General features: G+C 36.5%; 1 protein-coding gene across 1 annotated transcript in view; it reads left to right on the forward strand.

Moving 5' to 3' along the window:
- The window catches only part of NEGR1 (neuronal growth regulator 1), a 1,046,409-nt gene that overhangs the window by 669,435 nt on the left and 350,688 nt on the right, over nucleotides 1–26,286 (forward strand). The window contains exon 4 of the mRNA XM_005899820.3: nucleotides 16,454–16,585. Coding sequence (XP_005899882.1) covers nucleotides 16,454–16,585 — 132 coding nt within the window. The remainder of the gene's footprint in view (nucleotides 1–16,453; nucleotides 16,586–26,286) is intronic.

The raw sequence follows: 26,286 nt of genomic DNA on the forward strand, positions 1-26,286 counted from the left end.
TTAAATGATGTGTCATAATTTTAATCTCATTTTTATTAATGTTTTTATCAATAAAAATTTTTGTTTTAATTTTATTGCAATTTTGCACAAGACTTTATGCATTTTCTCATAGTCAATGCTCATAATGTCTCTACGAAATACATATTGTCTTTGTTTATGTAAGGAAACTGACCCCAAGAGAGGTTAAAACCATTACCCAAGATCACACAAAACCCAATAAATCTACTCTGAAGTCCACATTTTACTTTTATCTATTATTGTTATTATAATCTCTCCTTTTTGCTAACAATGACATCCATATGAACACATTTATTTATTTTTTCCTATAATTATTAAGTATAGTGGATTTACAGTGTTGTATCAGTATTTGATGCACAGCAAAGTGGTTCCATCATACATATACATGTATATATTATTTTTCATATTCTTTTCCATTATGGTTTGTTACAGTATATTGAATATAGTTCCTCATGCTATAAAGCAAGACCTTGTTGTTTACCTATTTTATATACAGTAGTGTTTATCTACTAATCCCAAACTCCCATTTTGTCCTTTCCACATCTTCTTTCCATTTTGATAACCATAAATTTGTTATCTATGCCTGTGAGTGTGTTTCTCTTTCATAAATTAATTTGTGCCATATTTTAGAGTCCACATAGAGGTAATATAATATGATATTTCTCTTTCTTTGCCTGACTTCAGTTAGTATGATAATCTCTAGGTCCATCCATCTTGCCGATAATGGCATTATGTCATTCTGTTTTGTGGCTGAGTAGTCTCCCGTTTGTACATATATCATATCTTCTCCACCCATTCATTTGTCAATGGACATTTAGATTACTTCCATGTTTGACTATTCTAAATAGTACTTCTATGAACATCAGAGTGCATATATCTTTTTGAACTAGGATGTTCTCCAAATATATGCTCAGGAGTAAGATTACTGGGTCATATACCAATTCTATATTTTAGTTCTAAAGAATATCCACACTGTTTTCTATAGTGCCTATATCAACCTACATTCCCACCAACGCAATAGGAGGGTTCCTTTTTCTCCACATTCTCTTCAGCTTTTGTTACTTGTAGGCTTTTTAATGAAGGCAATTCTAGACCTCAGTAAGGTGGTACCTCATTATAATTTTGCTTCAGTTCAGTACACTCACTCAGTCATGTCCAACTCTTTGCCACTCCGTGTACTGCAGCACACCAGGCTTCCCTATCTATCACCAGCTCCCAGAGTTTACTCAAATTCATGTCCATTGAATCAGTGATTCCATCCAGCAATCTCATCCTCTGTTATCCCTTTCTCCTCCCACCTTTGATCTTTCCCAGCATCAGGGTCTTTTCAAATGACTCAGTTCTTCGCATCAGATGGCCAGTGTTGAAGTTTCAGCTTCAGCATCAGTCCTTCCAGTGAATATTCAGAACTGATTTATTTTAGGAGGGACTGGTTGGATCTCCTTGAAGTCCAAGGGACTCTCAAGAGTCTTCTCCAACACCACAGTTCAAAAAAATCAATTCTTCAGCACTCAGCTATCTTTATAGTCCAACACTCACATCTGTACATGACTACTGGAAAAATCATAGCTTTGACTAGAGGGGCTTTTGTTGGCAAAGTAATGTCTCTGATTTTTAATATGCTGTCTAGGTTGGTCATAACTTTCCTTCCAAGGAGCAAGCATCTCTTAATTTCATGGCTGCAGTCACCATCTACAGTGATTTTGGAGCCCAAGAAAATAAATTCTGTCACTGTTTCCACCTTTTCACCATCTATTTGCCATGAAGTAATTGGACTGGATGCCATGATCTTCATTTTCTGAATGTTGAGTTTTCAGCCAACTTTTTCACTCTCCTTTCACTTTCATCAAGAGGCTCTTTAGTTCTTCTTCACTTTCTGCCATAAGGGTGGTGTCATCTGCATATATGAGGTTATTGATATTTTTTCTGGCAATCTTGATTCCAGCTTGTGCTTCTTCCAGCCCAGGATTTCTCATGATGTAATCTACATATAAGTTAAATAAGCAGGATGACAATATACAGCCTTGACATCCTCCTTTCCCTATTTGTAACCAATGTGTTGTTCCATGTCCAGTTCTAACTGTTGCTTCCAGACCTGCACACAGATTTCTCAAGAGGCAGTCAGGTGGTCTGGTATTCCCATCTCTTTCAGAATTTTCCACAGTTTGTTGTGATCTGCACAGTCAAAGGCTTTGGCATAGTCAATAAAACAGAAATAGATGTTTTTCTGGAACTCTATGGCTTTTTTGATGATACCATGGATGTTGGTAATTTGATCTCTGGTTCCTCTGCATTTTCTAAATCCAGCTTGAACATCTGGAAGTTCACGGTTCACATACTGTTGAAGCCTGGCTTGGAGAATTTTGAGCATTACTTTACTAGCATGTGAGATGAGTGCAATTGTGTGGTAGTTTGAGCCTTCTTTGGCATTGCCTTTCTTTCGGATTGAAATAAACACTGACCTTTTCCAGTTCTGTGGCCACGTCTGAGTTTTCCAAATTTGCTGGCATATTGAGTGCAGCATTTCACAGCATCATCTTTTAGGATTTGAAATAGTTCAACTGGATTCCATCATCTCCACTAGCTTTGTTCATAGTGATGCTTCCTAAGGCCCACTTGACTTTGCATTCCAGGATGTCTGTCTCTAGATGAGTGATCATACCATCATGATTACCTGTGTTGTAAAGATCTTTTTTGTATAGTTCTTCTGTGTATTCTTGCCACCTCTTCTTATTGCAACAATTTCATGTTGCAGCCATGAAATTAAAAGACACTTACTCCTTTGGAAGGAAAGTTATGTCCAACCTAGACAGGATATTGAAAAGCAGAGACATTACTTTGTAAACAAAGGTCTGTCTAGTCAAGGCTATTGTTTTGCCAGTGGTCATGTATGGATGTGAGAGTTGGACTATAAAGAAAGCTGAGCGCTGGAGGATTGATGCTTTTGAACTGTGGTGTTGGAGAAGACTCTTGAGAGTCCCTTGGACTGCAAGGAGATCCAACCAGTCCTTCCTAAAGGAGATCAGTCCTGGGTGTTCATTGGAAGGACTAGTGTTGAAGCTGAAACTCCAATACTTTGGTCACCTGATGTGAAGAGCTGATTCATTTGAAAAGACCCTGATTCTGGGAAAGATTGAGGGCAGGAGGAGAAGGGGACGACAGAGGATAATATGGTTGGATGGCATTGCTGACTCAATGGACATGGGCTTGGATGGACTCCAGGAGTTGGTGATGGACAGGGAGGCCTGGCATGCTACGGTTCATGGGGTCACAAAGAGTTGGACACAACTGAGCGACTGAACTGAACTGAACTTCTCAGTATCTTCTGCTTCTGTTAAGTCCATACCATTTCTGTTCTTTATTGTACCCATCATTGCATGAAATATTCCCTTGGTATCTCTAATTTTCTTGAAGAGATCTCTAGTCTTTCCCATTCTATTGTTTTCCTCCATTTCTTTGCACTGATCACTGAGGAAGGCTTTGTTATCTCTCTTTGCTATTCTTTGGAAATCTGCATTCAAATGGGTTAATCTTTCCTTTTCTCCTTTGCTTTTCTCTTCTCTTCTTTTCACAACTATTTGTAAGGCCTCCTCAGACAGCCATTTTGCTTTTTTACATTTCTTTCTTGAGGATGTTCTTGATCCCTGCCTCCTGTACAGTGTCATGAACCTCTCTCTGTAGTTCTTCAGGTGCTGTGTCTATCAGTTCTAATCCCGAAACTATTTGTCAATTCCACTATATAATCATAAGGAATTTGATTTAGGTCATACCTGAATGGTCCCTACTTTCTTTAATTTATGTGTGAATTTGGCAATAAGGAGTTCATGATCTGAGCCACAGTCAGCCCCCAGTTTTGTTTTTGCTGACTATATACAGCTTTTCCATCTTTGGCTGCAAAGAATATAATTAATCTGATTTCTGTATTGACCATCTGGTGATGTCCATGTGTAGAGTTTTATCTTTTGATTAGCATTTCTCTAATATTTGGCAATGTTGAGCATCTTTCATGTGCCTATTGGTCATTAGTGTTTCCTTTAGAAATGTCTGTTTAAGTCTTCTGTCCATGGTTCAACTGAGTTGTTTGTTTTCTGTTGTTGAATTGTATGAGCTCTTTGTAGATTTTGGAAATTAAGCCCTTCTTGGTCGCTTCATTTGCAAATATTTTCTCACATTTTGTAAGCTGTCTTTTCATTTGGTTTATGATTCCCTTTGCTGTACAATGGGGAAGGCAATGGCATCCCACTCCAGTACTCTTGCCTGGAAACTCCCATGGATGGAAGAGCCTGGTAGGCTGCAGTCCATGGGGTCGCTAAGAGTCAGACACGACTGAGTGACTTCACTTTCCCTTTTCACTTTCATGCATTGGAGAAGCAAATGGCAACCCACTCCAGTGTTCTTGCCTGGAGAATCCCAGGGACGACAGAGCCTGGTGGGCTGCCGTCTATGGGGTCGCACGGAGTTGGACACGACTGAAGCGACTTAGCATAGCATTGCTGTACAAAAGCTTATAATTCTGATTTAGGCCCTTTTCTTTATTTTTGCTTTAATTTCTATTGCCTTGAAAGACTGACCTAAGAAAACCTTGGTGCAATTTATTTCAGAGAATGTTTGCCTATGTTCTCTTCTAGGAATTCTTTGGTGTCATGTCTTATATTTAATCTTTAAGCCATTTGGAGTTAGTTTATTTTTTTGTGTGCCATGAGGGTGTGTTCTAGCTTGACTGATGTACATGTAGATGTACAGCTTCCCCAAAACCACTTACTGAAGAGAATGTCTTTTCTCTATTGTTATGTTCTTGTGTCCTTTGTCAAGATTAATTGACTGTAGGTGTGTGAGTTTATTTTTGGGGTCTCTATTCTGTTTCATTGATCCATATGTCTTTTTATACTAGTACCATGCAGTTTTGATTACTGCAGGTTTGTAGTATTGTACAAACAATACTACAATAGTAATGCAGTATTGATACAAACACATTTAGAATTAACTATTGTCATATGTCTATTTCCTCAAGATGCTAAATGACTTTTAGATGCCTCAACAAGATTAATTATTTGAAAGTTATGAACTCAAGATGGTGTCATAATTATTGCAACATTCCTGTTAGGCACCATGCTGCTTTTTTTTCTGTCTGCTCAGCAAATATTTTTGCTTGTAGCAAAGTAATATCCAAAGGATCTATTATAATATCCAATAGAAAACCATCTAATTTATTTATTTTAATACAAGTCTGCTTATTATATGTAATATAGCTTTTTTCAAATATTTTCACCTTTATATTCTTATTTATGATGTTCACATATTATTACTTAATGATCCTCAAAACATGCTAGGTATAGAGAAATCAAAAATATAATTTCCTTTATTTTGGTTTTAAATTATCTAGTGGCCTAGAAAAAAGAAGGAAGAGGGGAACAAACAATGTATACAGTCATGTATTATAATATCAAAGCAAATTAGAATGTCAAAAGTAAGAGCCTTTCCTAGTACTAAGATACACAGTGAATTTTTCCCACGGGTCTTCAGTAAGTGGACACATCAATTACAGCAGTAGGACCTCAGTAACTTTTCTGATAATACTATAATGGAAAATTTCATATGGGCATTCTTATAATGGCTCTCAAAGACTGGTATGATAACACTAAAGCAAAGTTTGGTAAAGGAAATTTTAATAGGAACTATAATAAAATAATGAAAGGGACAGTCTAATATGCTGGCTTATTCTGAAAAGAAAAAATTAAACAGCCGAAGAAATGAATGAATTTCCTTCAAGTAATCCCTTATGAATGCTATTCCTCTATGTGAACTTGTGATAATAGAAATCAAACTTCCATTCTCTAGCCAGACCCTGGAGTACAGAGTGTATTATTCACAGAGGGCCTTGGGTCACAAAGCTAATGTAATAGGATGCTAAAAGGAACCTTCAGCTCAAATCCTAAGGCAACAGATAGCAGAGTGAGTTGTAATTCACATCACTGCTGCAGAACTTCTAAAATATGTTCACCATGAACTGACGGATACTCCTAAAACTCCCCTTCCCTCTAGGACTGAAAGGATTGGAAAATAATTTTTCATGTGTTTTCCTTAGGACAGAGCTGTGTTATAGGCCCCATTTCATCACCAACATTTGGCATTGTCTTTTTTATTTGGGTCATTTTATTGAGTATGTAACTGTATGTTACATATCAATATTCTTTGTCTATTAATTTACACAAAGTAAATAACCATGTTATGTTATGTTAAGTCGCTTCAGTCGTGTCCGACTCTGTGTGACCCCATAGATGGCAGCCCACCAGGCTCCAACGTCCCTGGGATTCTCCAGGCAAGAATACTGGAGTGGGTTGCCATTTCCTTCTCCACTGCATGAAAGAGAAAAGTGAAAGTGAAGTCGCTCAGTCCTGTCCGACTCTTAGCGACTCCATGGACTGCAGCCCACCAGGCTCCTCTGTCCATGGATTTTCCAGGCAAGAGTACTGGAGTGGGGTGCCATTGCCTTCTCCAAAATAACCGTGCTTAGGTATCATAAAATTCTATGGGTTTTAACAAATACATCTGCATGTGTTCACCACCACAATCAAGATACAAAACAGTTAAAGGACTCTAAGAAATTCCTGCATGATGCTCTTCTATAGTCAACCAGCTTTTCCATCTCCAACTCCTGTCAAAAACTGATCTATTCTTTACATCTATAGTAATATGGAATGTTATACAAATGAACTCATACATGTAGCCTTTTGGGTCTATTTTCTTCCACTTAGTAAAATGTATTTGAGATTAATCCATGTTTGTATATATATATATATATGTAAAAACATCTCTCATTTTATAACTTTATTGACAGATGTTATTGCATTATAGGGATGTACCACAATTTGTTTCTTCATTCACTACTTAAAGGACCATTGGGTCGATTCATTTTTAGTAATTGCCAATAAAGTCAACATAAACATTGTATACAGGTTTCTGTGTAAATGTACATTTCTCTAGGAGTAAAATTGTTAGGTAACATGGTAAATGCATACTTAATTTTATAAGAACTGACAAACTTTTTCAAAGGACAGTGCCATTTCACATTCTACCAGTAATATAGATGAGCTCCCAGTACTCTGCTTCTACCAGCACTAATTAGTGTTGTTTTGCATGTGTTTGTGTGTGTGTGTGTTTCCCATTTTAATACATACACAATGAAATCTCATTTTGGTTTTGATTTTCCTAACTTTAATAATGACTAATGATGTTTATTGGAACTTCCTTGGTGGTTCAGTGGTAAAGAATCTGCCTGCAATAGAGGAAAAGTAGGTGATGTGGGTTCAATCTCTGAGTCAGGAATATCCCCTGGAAGAGGGCATGGCAACCCACTCTAGTATTCTTGCTAGGAAAGTCCCATGGACATAAGAGCCTGGTGGACTACAGTCAACGGGTCAAAAAGTGTTGGACATGACTGAAGCGACTGAGCACTGATGTTTATCACCTTTTGACATATCTATTTAATAATTGATTTTCTTTAAAAAAAAAGGCATCTATTTAATCTTTTGTTCATTTCTTTATTAAGTTGTATATGTTTATTGAGCTTTGAGAATTCCTTATGTATGCTTAAGTCCTTTGTCCAATATGATTTAGAAAGTTTTATCCTGTTATATGGCTTGACTTCCTATTTAATTAATGGTGTGTTTTATAAAGCAAAGTTTTGTTTAATTTTGATGAAATCCAATTTATCCATAAATTCTTATATGTCTTGTGCTTTAGGTGTCATATCTAAGAACCTTCAGCCCAAAACAAATTTTTTCCCCTTGTTTTCTCCTAGAATATTTATAGCTTTATGATTCACATTAAAGTCAATGATGATTGTTGAGTTAATTTATATATAAGATGTGAGCTTTGGGTCAGAGTGGACAACCTTGCCTTGACGCTCATCTTAGGGGGAAAGCATTAACATTTACATCATTAAGTATGAGGTTAGATGTAAGGTTCTCACAGAAGTTTTGTCACGTTGAGAAGTTTCCTTCAATTCTGTTTTCTGAAACATTATCTTGAATGAGTGTTGAATGCTTTCAATGATTTACCTGCATTTAGAGATAATGTAGATTGTTGTTGTTCTTGATAAAGCAAATTAGATTGTTTGATATTTCAGTTGTACCACCAGCCTTTCAATTCTGGGATAAAGCATACTTGATAATGGTATATTATCATTTTTATATGTCACTGGGTTTGTTTACTAAGATTTTTTTAAAAGACTTTTGTGCTTACGTTTATTTTTTTTCTCTTTTGTTGTCATTAGTTTTGATGCTGAAGTAATGTAAGTCTTACAAAATGATCTGGGGAATTCTCTTTCTCCTCCATTTTCAGAAAGACTTTGTATAAATTGGTAATATTTCTTTTTTAAAATTGTACTAAACATGATTCTGGAGTTTTCCACGTGGGAAATTTTAAGTTATAAATTGAACTTCTTAGGGCTTCCCTAGTGGCTCAGCTGGTAAAAAATCTGCCTGTGATGCGGGAGACCTGGGTTCGATCCCTAGGTTGGGAAGATCCCCTGGAGAAGGGAATGGCCACCCACTCCAAATCCTGGCCTGAAGAATTGCATGGACTGTATAGCCCATGGGGTCACAAAGAGTCAGACATGACTGAGCGACTTTCACTTTTAATTTATTATAATTGAATATGTATTGAATATTCAGATTTTCTGTTTCTTCTAAGTCAGTTTTGAGATTTGTGTCTTTCCAGCAATTTGTCCATGTAATCTAAATTCTTGAGTTAAATGTTAGGGAGTTTTTCTTCATATTTGCTTAGTAGCTATTCAGTTTTTCTTATGACTATAGCAATATCCTCTCTTTCACCTCTGATATCGATAATTTGTGTTATCTTCCTATTTGTTATCAGCCTGGCCAAGCTTTTCCCACTTCAGTGATCTTTTAAAAGACTAATTTTGGTTTCATTAATTTTCTCTATTGACTGTTTTTAATTTTACTGATTTCTGATTTTTATTATTTCCACAAGTCTATTTAATTTAGGTTTCATTTGTTCTTCTTCTTCTAGCTTCTTAAGACTGAAGCTTACAGGACTGATACTAGAATTTTATTCATTTTTGTGGTGTTCCATTGTCTTTTGGCTTATGTACTTCAGACAAGTGCAGCAAATATTTATTTCTCTTTCTTGACATGTAATGTTTATTTTGTCTCTGGATGCTTTTAAAATTTTCTCTTTCTCTTTGGTTTTTAGCAAGTTGATTATATTGTGCTTTTGAGTGATTTTTATTTGTGTTTATCCTGATTGGAGATTATTAACTTCATTTATCTGAAGTTTTATTGTATGTGTCAAATTTGGAAAAAAAATACCTCCTTTATTTCTCCAAATATTTTTTCTATCCCCTTTAGGGGACTCAGTTATCCATATAAGAGAAATTTATATTTTCCATATATCACTGAGGCTCTGTTGGTTTAAAGATTTGTTTGGTTATTTGTACTCTTTTCTCCATCTGCTTCAGTTTAGATAAATACCTCAAAATGCTTGGATAAATACTTTAAAGTTTAATAAAGTTTTTTCTCGGTATCTAGACTTCCAATTAATTTAAATCAATATTTCATTTGAGATATTTTATATTCCTATGTTAATAACTTTGAATTTTTAATATTTTTCATTCCTTTTTTCATTATACTTCTGCAGAGTGCTAATATGTATATATATTATACTATTACATATTAGTAGTTTGTGCATATATATTTATATATATATATATATATATATATATGTATTTCCTATGATGTATCAGTGTTCTAAACACTTTACTTGCATTAACCCTCTTAATCCAACCATACATAGGAGGCAGTTTCTGTTACTCTCCTCACACATCATATTTGAGTAAACTATTGGTCAAATACCTTGTATCAGGTCACAGAGCTTTTAAATGACAGAGCTGACATTTGAAGCCTAGACTAGTTCTAGAACCCTCATCCCTAACCACTCAATATGGTAAAATGCATAGAGGAGATACTTACATAAATATGCTGGTAGACAACAAGATGACAGAAAATGATTACAATCATAAATGTAAGTGAAGCATTCAAAGAGTGTTTTAAAATTCAGTTGCAGAGTACTATGTAGTAATAAATGGCTATGAGACCCTAAAAAATAATATTCCTGCAGGGCAGCCTTGAAAAATGGGTTGACTGTTTCTGAGCAAGGGTTTTGGGAAATGACTGAAATGACTGCAAAGTAGTATGCAGTCATTGGCACATCTGAGTATATGCATTCAGAGATAAGTAACTGAGACAGAGGGGCTCCTAGGAGAGGTTTGAGAATTTATTTAGGAGGTAAAATTGACAGGACACGGTGACTGATGGTTTATGAACTAAGACAAAAGGTGCTGTCAAAGTTAATACTAAGATTTGTGGCTTGAGCAACTGGATGATAATCAGATCACTCATTGAGACTTGAAACTCAGGGGGTGTTTCAAGTATGGCAGGAAAGGTAAGTTTAGTTTTTGTGATTTGATTTTGAGATGCCTGTGAGACATCCAAAGGGAGATGTCCAGCTGAATAATTGTGCCCAAGATTCAGGATACAGATATAAGTGAAACAGATCAATAAGATACTAATCAGCATGTAGATAATAATGAAATGAAAATGAGTGAACAAGACCCCTTGAATTTTGGAAAATGTGCTGAATGAGGAAAAAAGATCATAGGGCAGAAGCAATATTTGGGAGACGTGAAGGATTTTGAAAAAGTGAAAAAGTTAGAGAGATGAGAGGAAAATTAGTGAAGGATAATGTGCTAGAAGGGCTTCCCAGGTGGCCTGAGTGGTAAAGAACCTACCTGCCAATGCAGCAGACGTAAGAGACAGGGTTTTGATCCCTGGGTCCAGAAGATCCCCTGGAGAAGGGCATGGGAACCAACTCCAGTATTATTCTCTGGAGAATCCCATGGACAGAGAAGCCTGGAAGGATACAGCACATAGGGTTGCAAAGAATTGGATACCACTAAAGAATCAAAAAGAGTTCCAGAAAAACATCTATTTCTGCTTTATTGACTATGCCAAAGCCTTTGACTGTGTGGATCACAATAAACTGGAAAATTCTGAAAGAGATGGGAATCCCAACCACCTGACCTGCCTCTTGAGAAATCTGTATGCAGGTCAGGAAGCAACAGTTAGAACTGGACATGGAACAACAGACTGGTTCCAAATAGGAAAAGGAGTACGTCAAGGCTGTATATTGTCACCCTGCTTATTTAACTTATATGCAGAGTACATCATGAGAAATGCTGGGCTGGAAGAAACACAAGCTGGAATCAAGATTGCCAGGAGAAATATCAATCACCTCAGATATGCAGATGACACCACCCTTTTGGCAGAAAGTAAAGAGAAACTAAAAAGCCTCTTGATGAAAGTGAAAGTGGAGAGTGATAAAGCTGGCTTAAAACTCAACATTCAGAAAACGAAGATCATGGCGTCTGGTCCCATCACTTCATGGGAAATAGATGGGGAAACAGTGGAAACAGTGTATGTCAGACTTTATTTTTTTGGGCTCCAAAATCAGTGCAGATGGTGACTGCAGCCATGAAATTAAAAGACACTTACTCCTTGGAAGGAAAGTTATGACCAAGCTAGATTGCATATTGAAAAGCAGAGACATTACTTTGCCAACAAAGGTCCATCTAGTCAAGGCTATGGTTTTTCCTGTGGTCACATATGGATGTGAGAGTTGGACTGTGAAGAAGGCTGAGCCCTGAAGAATTGATGCTTTTGAACTGTGGTGTTGGAGAAGACTCTTGAGAGTCCCTTGGACTGCAAGGAGATCCAACCAGTCCATTCTAAAGGAGATCAGCCCTGGGATTTCTTTGGAAGGACTGATGCTAAAGCTGAAACTCCAATACTTTGGCCACCTCATGCGAAGAGTTGACTTATTGGAAAAGACTCTGATGCTGGGAGGGATTGGGGGCAGGAAGAGAAGGGGACGACAGAGGATGAGATGGCTGGATGGCATCACCAACTCGATGGACATGAGTTTGGGTAAACTCCGGGTTTGGTGATGGACAGGGAGGCCTGGCGTGCTGTAATTCATGGGGTCACAAAGAGTCGGACACGACTGAGCGACTGAACTGAACTGAATTGATAGAACTCTTTCTACTGCTGCTGCTAGGTCGCTTCAGTCGTGTTCAACTCTGTGCAACCCCAGAGACGGCAGCCCACCAGGCTCCCCCATCCCTGGAATTCTCCAGGCAAGAACACTGGAGTGGGTTGCCATTTCCTTCTCCAATGCATGAAAGTGAAAAGTGAAAGTGAAGTCACTCAGTCACGTCCAACTCTCAGCGACCCCATGGACTGCCTAGCCAGATTCTTATCAGAAATCAGTATGAGAGTGATGTTATAAAGCATAGCTGCAGCCTATTTCTCAGCTTTCCCTTTTAAGAGGGTAATAATAGTGGCATGACTGAAAGTGTGGAATTTCTTCAGTTCTCTGTTTTCTGGAGAAGCGTCTACACATGTCTGCTGCTGCTGCTGCTAAGTCGCTTCAGTGGTGTTCAACTCTGTGCAACCCCAGAGATGGCAGCCCACCAGGCTCCCCCATCCCTGGAATTCTCCAGGCAAGAACACTGGAGTGGGTTGCCATTTCCTCCTCCAATGCATGAAAGTGAAAAGTGAAAGTGAAGTCATTCAGCCGTGTCCGACTCTTAGCGACCCCATGGACTGCAGCCTACCAGGCTCCTCCATCCATGGGATTTTCCAGGCAAGAGTACTGGGGTGCGTTGCCATTGCCTTCTCCCTACACATGTCTAGAAGACATTAAACACAAAAGAAAACTATTGTTTAGATTACAGGCAATATCTATCTTTTTTCTTCAATATTATATTTAAAGTTTTTGTTAGTCTTTATAATCTTAAAATAGGATCTATGACAGCTACACCGAAAGTCTGTTCTCACCACTGCCATCACTGTCCTGTCAAGAAGTTAGTAAGGATGATAACTCTTTAAAGTTCTTTCCCTTCCTCTCGGCTGAAAGAAAACTGACAACTTCTTTGCATATGGGCATTTACTTTAGATTCTTTGTGTACTACCTTTATAGGACTTTATTAATTCTTTAATCAATATATGCATTTACTTATTCAATAAATATTTACCAAGTGTATACTGTTTCAAGTACTATGCTAGAGCTAGAAACACAGAGACAACAAAACAGGAATTATTGTTTGTACTCATGATGAATGGTAAAACCCATACACAGAAGAAGTCAAAATAGTTTATATCTCACTAATATTTATAATTGGTATCCTAAGAAATAAAAATACTCCATAATTTTTAATACATCTTCAGATTTATAAGGAGTACCCTGGGATAGTACATCAACATCATAAACATTGTGAAGTTATGGCAGTGGTAAGGATTCCAAGTCAATATATCCCTTCAGCCTTGGTCTTTCCCCTCCATTTGTGGGAAAAATTGAGTTAGATTGCGTGAACTGAAATGTCAATCTTTGCATTTCAGTGTACTATGCCAAATTTTCTCACCTTGCTAGGAGAGAGATGGAAATAGAGGGAGACCCTGACGAGTATCTAAGGACAAGTTTGGTTTCCTTGAGTCTAAAACTAAGGTAAAGAATTATGGCAGGAAAGCTGAGGATAACAAAAGCCAGAGAAACAACCAAGAAAATTATTGACAACCAGTATACTCCAGGGTATAAATTCTAGGCAAAACAACTCCAAGTTTCAAATTTGGAATTCAAGCATGGCTAGATTAGACTGAGAAAAGAGCAAGATGAGTTCAGGATGGAAACAGAACTGTATTTGTGTAAAAACAAGAGAATACTTCGAGCACACCTTTGGGAAGAGCTGATGCATAGTAAATGGAATTAAGGGAGTAGATTAAAGTCTCAGGAATCTAGTGAGGAAAATTAAGGTGTTGGCCATACATTTATGCTTCTTTTTATTAGTGTCATCTTATCGATAGCTAGTATTGGCAGTATCGCCCATTCACTGGCTCTATAGGTACTGCTCTCATGCATAAATCTGGTAGTTGTAAATACATTGTTCCCTGATGAGGCTGGAGAAGGATCTTTGAATCTAGGTGCATAGATTGTACAGTGAACTCTATGAACAAACATTCAATAGATTTTAAAAGGTGTTCTCTAGAGTTGAATGAAATTTTATCACATGACTTCTTTAGTTGCTGTCAATCTTTCAAAATATGTCATTTAACCATTTAGGAGAGGAAAAAAATGCTTTTTTTTATATTTCAGAAACCTATTTTTCCCTTTTTTATTATACTTTTTATTTCCCATAGACATACAAATCTAATGTATTTCTTTAAACAATAGCATACACTAATATACATCATATTTTATGATTTATTTATCAAAAACATGCATTTTAGGGGGTAACACTTCTTAAAATTATATCAGTACACAAAAATGGGAATATGCATGTAAAATTTTCAGATACGCATTTCTTGTTTTTTTTGGCCACACTAGGCAGCTAGTGGGATCTTATTTCCCCAACCAGGGATGGGATATATGCCCCTATAGTGGAAAGGTGGAGTTGGAGTCCTAACCACTGGGCCACCAGGGAATTCCCATGTAAAATTTTTTTGAACAATAATTATTATTAAAAAGCTATATCATTATTATGATATATATGTATCTATGTATATAATATATGTTATATACTCTATAATATACTATAAAATCACATTATAACACAAATTTACTAATTTTATGCTGTTCTAAACAATTATAGTTTGTGATCATTTATGTGCATCTTTCTATTTCTTTGGTCCTATGACGTTTTTCTTCTCATTCCCAGTCATTTAAAAAAATTAAATATATTTATTATTTGATTGAAGGATGATTGCTTTACAGAACTGTGCTGGTTTCTGTCAAACCTTAACATGAATCAGCCATAGGTATACATATGTCCCCTCCCTCTTGAACCACCCTCTCATCTCCCTTCCCATCCCACTTCTATTGAAAATAGGTTTAACCCTTATAAAATATGCTTTTTTACAAGTTTTCACAACATTTTACCTTTTCATTTGTGATTGGCTTCATTTTATACTGCCCAATGAGATTATTTAATTCTGATATAGGATATCAATTTTCCCCATACTTGAATTTCTGTTTAATACCCCCCTTTATAATCCATTATATTTTAAAATTCTTAGATGTGAATAAGGATTTTGTCCTCCCTATATTTCAATCGTTTTTACAGACACATTTAAGCCTAGATTATCTTCATTGTATAGGTGAAAAATAAGAGAAACAGGAAGAAACAATAGAAAATCAATATTACTTTAGTGAATTGGAGTCAGATAAAGGAACTAGGTTAAGCAAAGAAATGATTATAAAATCAGATTTTAAGCATATGAATTTGAAGACAATTGCTTCTTTTATAAGCTCACCTCTGTATACCTGCAATAGCTTATCAACTGATTATCATCTCAGAAGAATAACTCTCTACCTACAAGCTGTGATTGGCCAGATAAATGGAGAAATGACTTAATCATATGTATTCTAAACATGGCAGATTATAGGGCTTCCCGGATGCTGCTGGTGGTAAAGAACCCACCAGCCAATCCAGGAGACGTGAGGGTTCAGTCCCTGAGTTGGGGAGATCCCCTGGAGGACGGCATGGCAACCCACTCCAGTATTCTTGCCTGGAGAATCCCATGGACAGAGGAGGCTGGTAGGCTCCAGTCCACAGGGTCACAAAGAGTCAGAGTTGAAAACAACTGAAGCAACTTAGCATGCATGCACTGCTGCTGCTAAGTTGCTTCAGACGTGTCCGACTCTGTGTGACCCCATAGACGGCAGCCCACCAGGCTCCCCCATCCCTGGGATTCTCCAGGCAAGAACACTGGAATGGGTTGCCATTTCCTTCTCTGTGTGTTATATATAGTGTACCTTCCTTTGAAACCTTAATAAGTATGAACACTGAAATATGGTAATGTTTTAGTACATCTCCATACTTTATTAAGCCATCTAGCTAGAAACCTTGTGAATGAGTGTGAGATTTCCCCAAAAGAAAAGTAACATTTAGTTAGGTTAGATGTCAAGTTGCTAGCTTACACTATATAAAAGTCAATATGTACCAAGTCATATTACTGAATTTGCTCTACACTGCTAGGAGGTTGTTGAACTCAATTACAGAAATGTGCAGAGCTTGATTTGATGTGTGAGGAGGTTAGGAGACCACAATCAATTAAAAAGAACACATGTATATCCTGTTCTGGGGAAACAGTTGTTTTAGTATCCCTTGTTCAGTTTCTGCTTTTTTCTCTGATTTTTCTGAACATAAGAGAACAAAAGGTTTAATAATTCCCCAGTTTCATTTGGAATTATTTTGTCAGCAATATCTAATAGGAAGACATGTGATTGTTGTTTTACTTGAATGAAGCCTCAGGCAGATACAGTTAAACACACTGTACTTTTTAAAATTTTTCTCATGTAGCAAAACCATTTGAAAACGGACAATATTTGGACATCTATGGAATTACAAGGGACCAGGCTGGAGAATATGAATGCAGTGCAGAAAATGATGTGTCATTCCCAGATGTGAAAAAAGTGAAAATTGTCGTAAACTGTAAGTCCCATCACCTTTTATTAAAAAATTTCAAAGGGAAGATTAAACACCTGGAAAATACTGTCTGAAGCTTATGTTGCTATTTTTAAAGAGGAAGTCTATTGATAAACAGTACTTTTTGGCAGTGCAAATGTTCGCCTGTTAGAATATTGATTGAATTGTTTTAGTAACATCAATTGCCCCAAGTAATCCTACAATAATTCAGTTTAATGTGTAGATGGCAATGTTTTCAATATCATCCCAATCCTAAACTGTGGTGTCCTTATTTCTGAAGCATCCTGGACTCATGGGGTTGTCTCAATTCTCATGGGTTTCACTTGAAGTGTATTCTGATTAAATTTAAGTGTGGAATTCCAGAAGCATGTTGTTTTGTACTTAAAGAGAAAAACTGTTACTATGATATTCCTATCATTTGAGTATTTAATTCTGTTTGGCTTGGACAATATTGAGAAAATGAATTTTTTTCATGAACCTCATTATTAGGAAGTTAGATTATTAAGTGATACTTGCAGAACAATCAATGTCATTATGTTACACCCTTCTTCTAAATGCATTTCAAAACACTGATGACAGACATTTTTTCATTAATAGCTTATTTCATGTATTATGATCTCAACAGTAATGACTGAAATAGTTTTTACTTTTCAAAGATACTCCCTTAGTCTTTCTCTCAAAATTGTTCACATTGTTTGACTTATTCTAATTGAATATTTGGGAGACAATAGTTTTTTACTAGAAGTGTTTTCAAGCTACAACTTTCAATTTTTTTTTCCTCACATTTATAAATCTTTCTCTATGCAGCCAATGTTAATAATGAATACATAGAATTCAGATTATATGAATGAATTATATATATTAATTACATATGAATTCCATAGATCAGAAGAAAATTTTCCAAATAGATCCCCAGATGCTAACACTAAGCATTTTTCATATATTTAATCTCAATTGTATGGGTCAAAAAGTATCTATCAAAACACACTCAGTAGTTGACTATTGCCAGGGCAAATTTTTGCCACCAACTAACATTTGTCAGTAGCTGAGCTATACATTTGGTGTTGACTCGTTGAAAAAGACCCTGATGCTGGGAAAGATTGAACGCAGGAGGAGAAGGGGATGACAGAGGATGAGATGGTTGGATAGCATCACCTACTTAATGGACATGAATTTGAGCAAACTCTAGGAGATGGTAGGAACAGAGAAGCCTGGCATGGGGTGGCAAACAGTTGGACATGACTGAGTGACTGAACAACAACTGAGCAAATGTGCATAATGCCAGAATGAGGCAGTTTCTAGAGCAGAGTTTCTTATATAATACTCTGAGACAAACTTCAGGAGAGTCACCCAAAAGGTTACTAGAAATGGAAAATCTGTGTCCCACCAGGCCTACTGAATAAAAATCTTTAGGGTATATGGCCTGGAAATATGCATTTATGATAAGTTTCCATTGAATCTTAGGACTCTTGTTGCAGTGAGTTACTGCTCACCATTCTGGAACTCTCTAAAATAAGAGTTAATAAATACTATTCACTCAAATAAAAAATTCTGATTATTTTATCACTAGCCATGCTTATCTGAACATGAGTCTATAGATTCTATTGTTGGGGGGATTGAGAGAAGAGGTGAGAAATAGGACTGAAAGGAAGTAATACTTTTAGCAATGAGCCCTAAGAAAAGAGAAAGCAGAATCAATCTGTCAAAGAAGCAAAACACCCAGCTTGACAATGCAGCCTACTCTCAACTGTTAAAATTAGTGTATCTCTACAGTGATGTCTCCCATGGGGATACAGTTGAAAACAAGCTGCCATATGGATTTACATGGGTCTGTACTCCATGTCGGAGAAGGCAATGGCACCCCACTCCAGTACTTTTGCCTGGAGAATCCTGTGGACCGAGGAGCCTGGTGGGCTGCAGTCCATGGGGTCGCTAGAGTCGGACACGACAGAGCAACTTCACTTTCACTTTTCACTTTCATGCATTGGAAGGAAATGGCAACCCACTCCAGTGTTCTTGCCTGGAGAATGCCAGGGACGGGGAAGCCTGGTGGGCTGCCGTCTCTGGGGTCGCACAGAGTCGGACACGACTGAAGCGACTTAGCAGCAGCAGCAGCAGTACTCCATGTATAACTCACCTGTGTGTGTGTTCACACTTTCGTTTCTATCCTTTTTACCTCTCTGACTTTAGTTCATTGTCACTTATTTAACTTGATTTTTGTTTTGTTTTTTATTCCAGACAAGTTGGTACTTTAGACTGATACAGTTCAAGTAAGGATGCAGAAATATGGACAGAAATTGAATTGAGAGAAAGACTGACCAATGAGTTATCATCTGAAGGATTTGTGTAGAGAAAAGCATCCTTATATAAAGCCGAAGGACAGAAATTAGGGAGACAGATGTCAAGAACTGGGAGGGATCTGCCACAATTTCACAAATGCTGACAGAAGACAGAGACAAAGGGCAGTTTATTACTCATAGAAATAGCAATAGCCAGAGTATTGTCATTTTCTTATGTCGGTTCCCCAAGTCCCAATTACGATATGATGAGGGTTAAGAGAAATCTATACACACAGTAGGTTTATGTCATAGCTGAGGTTCCTTTAGCTTAGAAACTCAATTTTTTTTCATATATGATGGCAGCAAGCAAACCAGCCTTTTGCCACAGAGAGAGAAATTATCTTTATGATACTGGACCATAAACAAACCTGCCCTTTGCTCCATGGAGAGAACCACTTCTTCTATCTTCTAAGACTGTTCGCTATACAAACATCCTTGAAAAGATTGTCAGGAACAAAAGCTGTCAGTGCCTCTGCTCACAAGATGTGCAGAAACACAGGAGACCCCTGGAAGATTGTCTTCAAACACAAAATGGGAGGAGGAAAGTTTGAAGCCTAGCCTCGAGACATTCCATCAGTTGAAAAGGGTGCTTCAGTGGCTTTTGTAGGGTTTCAGACATCTCAAACAGGTAGAAAGGAAAGTGTTGTTAACCAACTTTAACTTGAGAAGGAAAATCAGAAGGAAAAAGGGGAAAAAAAAAAAAAAAAGTTAAGGATGTGTTTATTATAGTTATAATACAGACTATGTTTTATAAGAACTAATTTCAGTGGAAGTATAATCATAAGTAGAAATATTGGTACCAACATAATATTAAAAATATTAAGAAAATGAACTCAACAGGACTTTTTACATGGATTTAAATGTTCAATGTTTACTGTTGCTTCTCAAATTATACCTTTGGTAGCTAACATTTTCTTAAATGTGCCATGAAGAACTGAATACTGATCGATCAGTTAAATTTACATCTCTTAAATAAATATTTTATGTAAGTTTGGTCAGATTTCTGGTCATGCCCTAAATTTTGCCTTAATTTGGAATAATTTTGTCACATGTATACCATTGATATACAGCCATATAGCTGTGTGAGTGTAAGTGTATATGTTTCTGGTTTTGAGGAAATTTGAAAAGTATTAATTTTGTGAATTCACCCCTTTCAAAGTCAGAAACTGAGCACTATCCATGGGTTTTACTGATTTCCCAAAGGAAATTAGCCAAAACCTACTGAACAAACTTCAGTTTGTCAAAGCCCAAAATTGAGCACAGTGCTCTGTAGCCAGCATGAAACTTCATGTCCCCTGATAATCTGAAGATTCCCTGAAGATAGAATTACACCAGGTTCAAGGCAGCCCTCTTTTCATGGTTATTAATCAATATTGATTGCGCATATAAAATTGCAGCAGCTTTGTGAATAACTTGAAGAGAAACTTTGTCCCTGTTCCCAAATGAGGTTCAAGATGGAACGTAATAAATTTTCATAAGCTCTGGTACATTCAGTTATGCGGAAGTCAATTTGAGGAAGAGATTTATGTTCCCTCTAATTTAGAAATATGTACTATGTTAGTATTCATCTAATACATCTGCCTCATTCGCTGCATATGGGCACATGTATATTTCTCACACCTACAGTAAATAATGTTCACCACATACTTTGTACTCATAGCACTTTCATGTGGATTTCTATTGAATTAAATTAAACAACACTTTAATGAAATGATTAGTATATTCAACTTATTTTGTATAGATTGGACTAGTTTGTTGATCAAATAAGCACATTATGAGTTATTTACAGAAATTTAAAGAATAAATTTATTTATTTACATATAAGTTCTTTTTGAGTTATTTATTAAATTTGTAAGCTTTTATAAAAAACTTTGTTTCTGGGTAGGGAGATTTTGTAGATGATTATTTTCCTGTTTTTCTCTGTATATTCTTTTATCCATTTGTATATGAATATAGTATATTTATGATTTACAATAATAGCACCCCACTCCAGTACTCTTGCCTGGAAAATCCCATGGACGGAGGAGCCTGGTAGGCTGCAGTCCATGGGGTCGCGAAGAGTTGGACATGACTATGCGACTTCACTTTCACTTTTCACTTCCTGCATTGGAGAAGGAAATGGCAACCCACTCCAGTGTTCTTGCCTGGAGAATCCCAGGGACAATGGAGCCTGGTGGGCCGCCGTCTATGGGGTTGCACAGAGTCGGACACGACTGAAGCGACTTAGCAGCAGCAGCAGCATAGCTATAATAAATATATGAATATGTACATTTCTTTATATTTGCTTATGTATGTATATACACACATCTACAAACAATTGGATAAGAAATATGTGTATATACTTCTATGTCTTGGACTTCCCATGTGGCTCAGTGGTAAAGAATCCACCTGCCAATGCAGGAGATGTGGGTTCAATCCCTGGGTTAAGAACATACCCTGGAGAAGGAAATGGCAACCCACTCCAGTATTCTTGCCTGGGAAATCCCACAGACAGAGGGGACTGGTGGGCTAGAGTCCATGGAGTTGCAAAAAGTTGGACACAACTTAGTGACTAAACAACAACATATGTATTACATATAAAATATGTAACTATATATTTCTCATCAAATTAAAAAAAAAATCAAAAGAAATCATGACATTCATTATAAATAGACCTTAAGAGATTAATACACACACACATAAGAAGAAAGAAAAAAATGTGAACCAGCCGATTAGCTAAGCCAAAGGGAGCTGGTGGATTCAATTTGGACAGATTCTCTGTTTTATCTGCATGTGCATTCCAACACTGGAAGTGGCCTAGAGGGTACTTGTTCCATAATTTTATTGTTAATTAAAAGTGGAAAAATGAGTATCCATAAAGCCCATGGATTCAATTAAATTTGGATAAAAAGGAAATGAGAAAGCAGGTCTAAAAAATCAGTAAACCTGATTCATGGAAATCAAATCTAGAATCTAGAAAATGTAGATTATATCTTAGACTAATCAAAATCTCCATACAGAAGCAGAATCTCAGATATTAGAAATCAGGAAATCCTGCAAAACCTAGCCCTTCAAAAGGAATGCTGCTGGTAAAAAGGGCAGGGTTCTCTGATCTTGTGACAAGTTGTTTATTTTCCACTTTATTTGTATGTACTTTTTCAATTAAGAGTAACTCTTTTAGAGCTTCCCCAGTTACTCAGAGGTAAAGAGTCTGCCTGCAATGCAGGAAACATGAAAGAGGCCTGTTTGACCCCTGGGTGGGGAAGATCCCCTGAGGAGGAAATGGTAATCCACTCCAGTATTCTCGCTGGAAAAATCCCATGGACAGAGGAGCCTGACAGGCTAGAGTCCATAGGGTTCCAAAGAGTCAAACAGTACTGAGCAACTAAACACACACACACACACTTTTAGAAATGCAGGCCTTATAGTCAGGTATAACTTATTTGAACCCTTGTTATATAATTTACTGAACTTTGAGATCTTGGGAAACCACTTTACCTTTCTGAGTCTCAATTTCCAATTCTGTAAATTTGGAGCAATAATAGATAATTTTCAGGGTTTGGGTAAAGATTAAATGAGATGATACGATATACATACAGCACCTATCACAGTGTCTGGCCCACTAACAACTGAAAAAATATAAATCTCTCTTTGCATGAATTTACTTTAGAATGTAAGCTCTGTATCATAAGGGATTTTCCTTTTCTTTCTGCAATAATATGTTCCTGTCACATAGAGCAGCACCAGGTTTATAGGAGGCACTCAAAAAATAGTCAACGGGTGAAATCTTTTAAAGATTAGCATTAACGAAGTATAATGCTAATCTTTAAAAGAGTTTTTAATGCTAATCTTTAAAAGAGTTTAGACAAAACAGGAAAGAGATATTAGGTTTGTTCCAAAATTATATATATTTTTCTCCCGGACAATAACTTATTTCTGATACCATTTGTTTAACCAAAATTATCAGGTGGATTCAATAAAGATAGATTGCCATTTATATATGCTTTCACCCAGAGAAAAGCTCAATTCCATTTTTTACAGATGAGAAAATTAAAGTTCAATGAGATTAAAATTATTAATAGCATCCTGATTTTTAAGAAGAAAAAGACATGAAGAAAAGAAGGTATTAATTAACCAGAAAAAAATATAGTCAACTAGTTTAAGGTACAAAGAGGTGTGGACATTATTTCAATTTTCACTCATGTCTGTAAGATTATATATTGATCATTGTATTGGGAATCAGAAATTATTTTGCACACAGAATATCCAATAAAATAGAATTCAGTAATTCTTCCTGTGGTCAAAAGGTAAAGATACTTTTGAGTGCACTGTGAACTAAGATTTTATCCAGTAAATTACAGGCACATATTTGTGCATTATTTTGCATCTGATACATATTCATTTATGCAAATGTGCACTTTATCTTCCAATATAACTAACTCCAAACATGTGGAATAGAATGTACCAATTAGTATAACTTAGTACGGTTGTATCAAAGCCTGAAATGAGGGGCCACCAGGGAGAGATAAGAAGAGGAAGAGGACTCTGACCACTTTTCTTAGGCTGTTCATAAAGTTTTCTCCAAAACTTTGGGCAAGTTAGATATACATGTCCTGTATACAACTAGAAGAAATGGCAGGTAACAAGTATATACTTTAAATACAGAGAAAAACTCAGCATTCAGAGTTGGAATTGGACGAAGATACTAACTATCATAGGACCAGAAGAAAAATGAGCATTATTTGTATTCACAATTATCACCTAAGCTTTTGTTTCTGTTCCATTTTGTGCTCCTACCTTAACTTTCCCTTTTTTCATCTTTCACATGGCGAATAATTTAAGCTACTCTCCTGTTTTTAAATTTCTTGATAAGCTAATTAACACCTGGAACAACTCAGGACATAAAAAACACATGTTGTTTTTCTTCTAAATGAAGTACTAGCTCATATGACATTTATAGAATAATGAAGCACTTTAGTAAATCTACATTTATCTATGTATTTATTTACCTATTTACTTATTGCTTACTATGACCCTATCAAGGTCTTGGCGCCAGGGATATGAGTCTTCAATCAGTTCAGTATCTAGGAGAGGAGAAAGACAAAAGAAACATGAAGTTGTAATAAACTGTGGCAAGTGCTTTGATAAACCATTCATAACATGCTAGTCAAGGCTATCAGAAAGATGCCTTTGGGTATCAGTGAAAGCTTCCAAGAGGCCTTGGCCTTGATGATGTCTGAAGGATAAAACTGAGTTTGATAGGTACTCAAAAAAGGTACCAAAAAAAAAAAAAGGATCCCTGGTTTGGGAAGATCCCCTGGAAAAGGGAAAGGCTACCCACTCCAGTGTTCTGGCCTAGAGAATTCCATGGACTGTATAGTCCATGGTGTTGCAAAGAGTCAGATATGGCTGAGTATGAGACTTTCTTTCTTTTCAAAAAAAGGAAATAAAGGAAAGGGTGATCTCCCTGACAGAAACAGAAGACTTTGCTTAACCCCTTAGGAATTAGGGAGCATGGCTCTACTTGATCTGTCAGACTGCCATGAGCTGGAGGAGATCAAAAAGGGAAACAGAAAGAAGGGTTGGGGTGGGTAGTATAGAGGAAGCAGGGCCAGATTCAGTGCAAGTTCATGAATTTTCACAGGCAGACATAGATCCACTGCTTCACTATCAAAGAAGAATAACTTTGAGATCATAAAACTATTCAGAGATATATCTGAATATTAAAGAAATGTATTTAAATATTTTTATTTCCTACATACATGTATTGTACTTGAAAGACTTCTGTTTTGTCATGACGAGGACAAAGGAGAGAATTAAAATGATAACACTGAGAACAACAACTGCATCTAAGAGAGATATGAAGAGCTAAGAAATTTGAAGGAAAATCCCTATAGATATTGAACACAGAATATTAGAAACATATGATCATCACTCAGAAAACATATTTTTAAATAAAGCATTTTTCTCAATCAAACAACATAAATATCTACAAATTAAATCTTTTCCACCTTGGGACTTTCATGGTTTAACAATTACAAATTTAATTCGAAGCAAAACTGTGTTATTAAACATGCAGCTAAGGAATACATGATTTCTTCTTTTGAGGGCAACATAATTGGTCCTTTGTTTTAAATCTAAGACTTACACTTCAGTTAATGACTAGGGTGCAAAACTATTTTTACTTAATGAGTTTGCTACCCAATTTAATCTATTCTTCCATACTTTCATTGAGGTTTTGAAAGGGTCTTTAGTGTTAAGGGTCTATGAGTGATCATTGACCCAATTGTTCATAGAAAGTCAAAATGCATCTTCAGTGACCAGATGGCCAAATTTTTATTATTCCTAGTTTGTTTTTTTTTTAATTTCCTAAAAATGAGAGATGAAACTATTTTCTCACTTTAGTACATAAGCAAAAATTTGTGCTCAATGACAATCACTGTTTGTTATGTTTGTTTTTGGTTCTTCCTAGATTAGCATTTATCCCTTTAGAAAAAAGATATATATCAAGTATTAGATATAAGAGAGATTGACCATCAGAGATTGACCATCAACTATCAGTAAGGAAGCAATTTCTAACAGGTTGAAAATGCTTTAGGTTGAAAATGATTCCATGTCAAACTGAAGAAAAGTGGTAAAGTCCAAAAAAGAAATACCAAATATTAATATATGTCACACACTTGTGTGTGTTTATGCTTCTATAATATTGTTCTCATCCAGATCCATGCTCCAGTAAGCTGCCCAAGGGTCAAAATCTGAGGATTGCAAGGTGGCTCCTTCTGAATGTATTTTTCAAACTGGTCTTGGAACTTGAAACCTTGCACAAACATGCAGCTTATAAACCTGTATTTAAGTCCAACTTTATCAGAAAACTTTCTCAGTAAGCATATATATCAAGCAAGATAATTTATGGAACTGAATTCTTTATAACTGAACACTTGAGAGCAATGCAGAATTAATCTTCTTGAATCTTTTCTGTATCATCATAATTGAACTTCACAAGAATTCTTAAGTTGTCTATGTCTGCTATTGCACATGTGTGCATGCTTTATGTTCAGTGCAGTTCAGTCACTAAGTCGTGTATGACTTTTTGCAACCCTGTGGACTGCAGCACGCCAGGCTTCCTTGTCCATCACCAACTCCCAGAACTTACTCAAACTCATGTCCGTTGAGTTGGTGATGCCATCCAACCATCCCATCCTCTGTCATCCCCTTCTCCTCTCACCTTCAATCTTTCCCAGCATCAGGATTTTTTCAAATGAGTCAGTTCTTCACACCAGATGGCCAAAGTATTGGAATTTTAGCTTCAGCATCAGTCCTTCCAATGAATATTCAGGACTGATTTCCTTTAGGATGTACTGGTTTGATCTCCTTGCAGTTCAAGGGACT

The sequence above is a fragment of the Bos mutus genome, chromosome 3 (genome assembly GCF_027580195.1).
Source record: "Bos mutus isolate GX-2022 chromosome 3, NWIPB_WYAK_1.1, whole genome shotgun sequence".
NCBI lineage: Eukaryota > Metazoa > Chordata > Mammalia > Artiodactyla > Bovidae > Bos > Bos mutus.